This window comes from Astatotilapia calliptera, chromosome 20, assembly GCF_964374335.1.
Source record: "Astatotilapia calliptera chromosome 20, fAstCal68.1, whole genome shotgun sequence".
In the NCBI taxonomy this organism is placed as follows: domain Eukaryota; kingdom Metazoa; phylum Chordata; class Actinopteri; order Cichliformes; family Cichlidae; genus Astatotilapia; species Astatotilapia calliptera.
The window spans coordinates 573497-578721 of record NC_137441.1 but is presented as its reverse complement, the minus strand read 5'-3'; the positions used below and the strand labels follow the sequence as shown (position 1 = coordinate 578721).

Below are 5225 nucleotides of genomic sequence, written 5' to 3'. Positions count from 1 at the left end.
CACACGGGTCTGAATGTGAACGCAGCGAGGCTGAGAGAGGACCGGTGTTCAGCTCTTTGTTTTCAGCCTTGAAGAATCTGGAAATCTGTGAATGTGCTGAAACTTGAAGTGGATCGTTAATAAAAAGGATTGTTTGTTCTACCGCCTCTGAAAGAGAACACTTCATCTCAGCACACCGCCATCATTATTCTCCAGGTGTGACATAACCCACTCGGGCTTCCTGAGGTAAGCTCGCCTTCACGGTCACTCACAGCTCACGACTTCTTCAGCTAACAGCCAATCGAGCAGCACCGGTGGTTGGTTATCCCCGCCCCCCTCGTGCTGTTTCTGTAACCAGCCCGAAACAGCCGTGGCCTCTCCTTTGACATTTCGCTCAGAGCGCCGCTGCTCTGCAGAAACAATTAAATCGATCGTGACCAGGTCTGCTGCTTTGTATTGATCACGGGAGCACTTTGCAGGTTTTCCTGCCGCCTTAGAAATGTCACTGAAAGCCAGTGCGGTGCTGTTATAATCGTCTGTCACAGAGGCATCCAAGCTGTCACGAGGGGCGGGGGGATGACCCAAACGGTCACACGGCGACCCACAAACTGACAAAGAAACCGGCGGAGGAGGACAGTTAGGGCGGGACGCATGAACCTAAAGACAGGAACTGAAAACTTGGACGACACAGTGAAAAGCAGGACATGCATGAAGCTCAAACACGTAGACGAGACAGAGGATGAGGAGGAACATTTGAAAGGTTCGTGGCCTCCAACCAGCCACACTCACATGACTGGTTTCTACCTGTGGGCAGGTACATGGCGGTGAATTGTTCCTGGTCTGATATTAGACTGTTGCAAAGATGTAAAATGTCCTCTGACGTCTGTCTCGTCGAAAGAAGCAGAAGAAAATCCAAACGGCACTATTTCATTAAAACGATGCTTCGTGTTCCTCCTCCTCGCGTGAAACAGAATTTAAGGAATGCGCTGCTCGGATTTCTCCCCGATCAGGAAACCCTTCTGCCTTCAGTGCAACGTTCAGCAGGATGGCAGTTTATCGGGATCAGAGGGGGCTGGAGCCTTAGCCAGCTACCTACTCTGTGAGAGGCGTGGTCCACCTGGACAGGTCACCAATCAGCTACAACCACTCACACCTGAGGATCATTTATATTCAGCAGTTAAGCTAACCCCACCCGCTGCATGTGTTTGGACTGCTGCAGGAAGCCTGAGAGAATCCACGCAGACATGCAAACTCCACACAGAAGGGCCCCGGATTCAAACCTTGGACCTTCTTTCTGTGATGCAACAGTGCAAACCACTGCGCTGCTCCATGCTAATGATGCAAACATTGATATCTGACATGTTTCTGATGTCACATTCCTCGCCTGCTGCCAGCTCCTCTCTGACTCTAACAGGACCTCATTCATTCACACCCAGGAAACACTGTACTGAGATCAGCTGATGAGCAGGCAGTTTCTCTACAGGACAAGGACCTTTGCTATTATCTCCTTTAGCAGAGGAGACACCGGAGCATCCTTCAAGACTGTGGACCTCCTGTCCCATAAGTCAAAGGGATGTGATGCTCACGAAAGCAAACCACCCACATGGCTGACAGAGGCTCACTTTTTGGAGCTGTTCATAATAACACACACACAATATAAAATGTATACTTAATAAAACTCAACAGCACTCTGCTGATATTTAACCTGAAGTCCAGCGTGTTTGAGTGCACAGGCCTCCATCACGGAGGAAACACTGAAACTGTACTGATGCTGTTCAGCAAACCACCGACAGGACGATTCTTCAACAACCTGGACAGGTGAAGGACTCCAGAGACATCCACGAACATTTATCAAATCTAAATGAGAGCAGAAAAGCCCAGGCAGCAGCAGCAGCAGCCACTGAGAGCATGGACACAAGGGGAATAAAGGTTTCAACTCTGCAGCTACACCCACAGATGCAGACATCATTGAGTTTCCTACAAATCACAGTATAAACTGTTAAAACATAAACACACAGCCAACATTAACTACCTCACAGATAAGCACCACCTGGACTTTCATCACGGTGACCGTTCCACGCCACATTCCTCTTTCAGTATGAGCATTGACAGTCTTACTGGATTCATAACTTAGAGGCCACTGAGTATACTAGCTTAGGCTGGTTGGTTCTGAACTAAAGCAGCCTCGGTGTGTTGAAGGCTGCGTTCTCCCTGCTCGATGGCCGGGTGCTGAAACATGCTGGAGATGGACTGGTTCTTATTTAGGAACAACAAGTAGGCCTGCAGAGCGAGAGCGAAGTGCTCTAATAGGGTGATATGGTACTACAAGGTCATTAAGATAAGATGGGGCCTGATTATTTAAGACCTTGTGTGTGAGGAGCAGGATTTTGAATTCTGGATTTAACAGGAAGCCAAAACAGGAGAAATCTGCTCTCTCTTTCTAGTCCCTGTCAGGACTCTTGCTGCACTTTGAATCACCTTGTTGTTGAATTGTGCTATACAAATAAACTTGCCTTGCCTTGCAGCATTTTGGATTAACTGAAGGCTTTTCAGTGAGTTTTTAGGACTTCCTGATTATAATGAAATAATAAAGAAGTTCATGAAGTCATTACTAGTTAACGTTAAAGGGATGGTTGGCTCAACAGAGCTCTGACTGTTTGTCAGCCTGGCTACAGAGCTGAAGAGAAACCTGGGGTTGTTCTTCTTTTCTTCAATCAGTGATGAATAGTAAGATGTTCTGGCTTTGCGGAGGGCTTTCTTATAAAGCAGCAAACTATTTCTCCAGGCTAAATGATGATCCTCTAAATTTGTGACACGCCATTCATTCAAAGTGAGAATGAAGAGGGTGTTCACGGTCGGCACTGAGAGATCGACCTTTCCTCAAAACAGAACGATGATACAGCTGATCCAGCGAAGTTTGCCACCAAAGCTGAGCACTGAACACGGGGAGGCTTCAAGTCAAGATCACATGATCACACGTTGTGGCCTTTCGGCGTCCTAATAAGAACCAAGCACCGAGTAGAAGGAAAAAAATATTGTTCGTTTGGAGAATAAAATCCTCAGCAGAAGCTCTCAGTGACTGACCCGGTCACGTGACTGCCAGTGACACGAGAGAGAGGGGGGGGCTGAAGCGAGAGAGAGAGAGAGAGTGATAGAGGGGGAGGAGAGATCGAGCGAGAGAGAGAGAGAGAGAGAGGGGGTCCGGAGTGCAGGCGTCTCCCTCAGAGAAGAGACCGGAGCGCGGAGCCGCTGAGCGCGCACACGGAGGCACGCTGCTGATCGCTGATCACTGATACTGACTGATCGATCAGTCCATCTGAAGCTCGTGCGCGAGGAGGCGCGTTCAGGTGGGCACATTTTTTTCACTTTTCACGTTTTCATACTTTCTGCTGTCGCGTGAGCTCGGTGTTTCCCTCTGTGCGCGCCGCTGTGAGATTAGATCAAAGTTAGAAACAGGCTGACCTCACTGCTCATCGGTTATCTCTCTCTGTCTCTCGTGCAGGCTCCGTGATGCGCCGCTCGTGCAGTAAATGAGCCGAAGGAGAAGTCAGCTGATCTGAGGAGGAGACTTTGATTTGACAGCTGAGCGCGCGGACAGGTGTGTGCTCCTCTGAGGTGCGAGCGAGCAGGTAGAGCTGCACCTGCTCCACCCCTGTGGAGCTGCTCCGCCCTCCACGCATCACGGTGTCTCGCGTTCTCTTGAAACATGGAGAACGTGTCGGTCCCGGGCGCGCCGCCTCCGCTCTGTAACGACTCTGTGCTGCCGTACTCGCCCACGGGAAACCGCTCTGACCTGAACTGCACCCCTCCCTTCTTCGCTGACCTTTATGTCATCCTGCCCGTCATCTACTCCGTGATCTGTGCTGTGGGGCTGACGGGAAACACCGCCGTCATCTACATGATCCTCAAAGCCCCCAAAATGAAAACGGTCACCAACATGTTCATCCTGAACTTGGCCATCGCGGACGACCTGTTCACTCTGGTGCTGCCCATTAGCATCGCCGAACATCTGCTCAACTACTGGCCCTTCGGGGAGGTCCTCTGTAAGGTGATCCTGAGCATCGACCACTACAACATCTTCTCCAGCATCTACTTCCTGACCGTGATGAGCATCGACCGCTACCTGGTCGTCCTGTCGACCGTGAGATCCAAGCGCATGCCTTACCGCACCTACCGAGCGGCCAAGATCATCTCCCTGTGCGTGTGGATCCTCGTCATCCTCATCGTCATGCCCTTCACGGTGTTTGCCGGCGTCTACGTGGACCCGGCTGATGGCAGGAAAACCTGCGTGCTCAGCTTCCCGAGCCCCGAGCCCCTGTGGTTCAAAACCAGCCGCATCTACACGCTCATCCTCGGCTTCGCCATCCCCGTCTCCACCTTCTGCATCCTATACACCATGATGCTGTACAGGCTGAGGAACATGCGGCTCAACAGCAATGCCAAGGCACTGGACAAGGCCAAGAAGAGGGTCACCGTCATGGTCTTTGTCGTCCTGGCCGTGTGCCTGTTCTGCTGGACGCCGTTCCACCTCAGCACCATCATAGCGCTGACCACGGACCTGAGGACCACGCCCCTGGTCATCATGATCTCCTACTTCATCACCAGCCTGAGCTACGCCAACTCTTGCCTCAATCCGTTCCTCTACGCCTTCCTGGACGACAACTTCCGGAAGGCCTTCAAGACGATGCTGGAGTGCAGCTCGGCCTGAGCACCTGCAGCGCAGAGCAGGACCACCTGTGTGGCGTTGTTTTTGTGCCACTATTCTGAGCGCACGTAAAAAACTTTTGCAGGTGCAAGTGTTGCATTTTGAGGAAAATTTATTTTGAGCAAGAAAAGCAAAATTTGAGTGAACAAAATTCATTGCTGCGTGCAAAAACTGTATTTCAGTGTTTGCTATTATCCACACACACACACACACACACACACACACACACACACACACACACACACACACACACACACACACACACACACACAACATCAGCCCCTCTCGCTCAGTTTTTGCACTTGTACTCGCTCGCAATGTGTTGCTCGCGCTCTCAACGTTTCATAGTTGTGGATGATTACTATACCTTTCTAATGTGACCTTGTTGTCCCTGGCTCTCTCTCTCTCCCTCCCGCTCTGTTCCTGTGCTGCTGAGTGTAACTACAGCCCCTCCCCCCTCTGCCCAGCGTAAAGCACAAGGCTCGTGTGTGGAGTGAAGCGGGAAAAAAGTGAGAGAGAAAAAAAAACCCCACGGCTCGCG

General features: G+C 50.8%; 1 protein-coding gene across 1 annotated transcript; it reads left to right on the top strand.

Annotated features, from left to right (window-relative positions):
* The first annotated feature begins 3190 nt into the window (after positions 1-3190).
* Positions 3191-4820, top strand: npbwr2b (neuropeptides B/W receptor 2b). The gene is made up of 2 exons (XM_026154997.2): positions 3191-3326; positions 3482-4820. The coding sequence occupies exon 2, from the start codon at positions 3686-3688 to the stop codon at positions 4685-4687; it is 1002 nt and encodes a 333-aa protein (XP_026010782.1). The 5' UTR covers positions 3191-3326; positions 3482-3685; the 3' UTR covers positions 4688-4820.
* The last annotated feature ends 405 nt before the right edge of the window (positions 4821-5225 follow it).

Excerpts from the sequence above, each read along its gene's own strand:
- npbwr2b (XM_026154997.2), top strand. The coding sequence starts at position 3,686 with ATGGAGAACGTGTCGGTCCCGGGCGCGCCGCCTCCGCTCTGTAACGAC.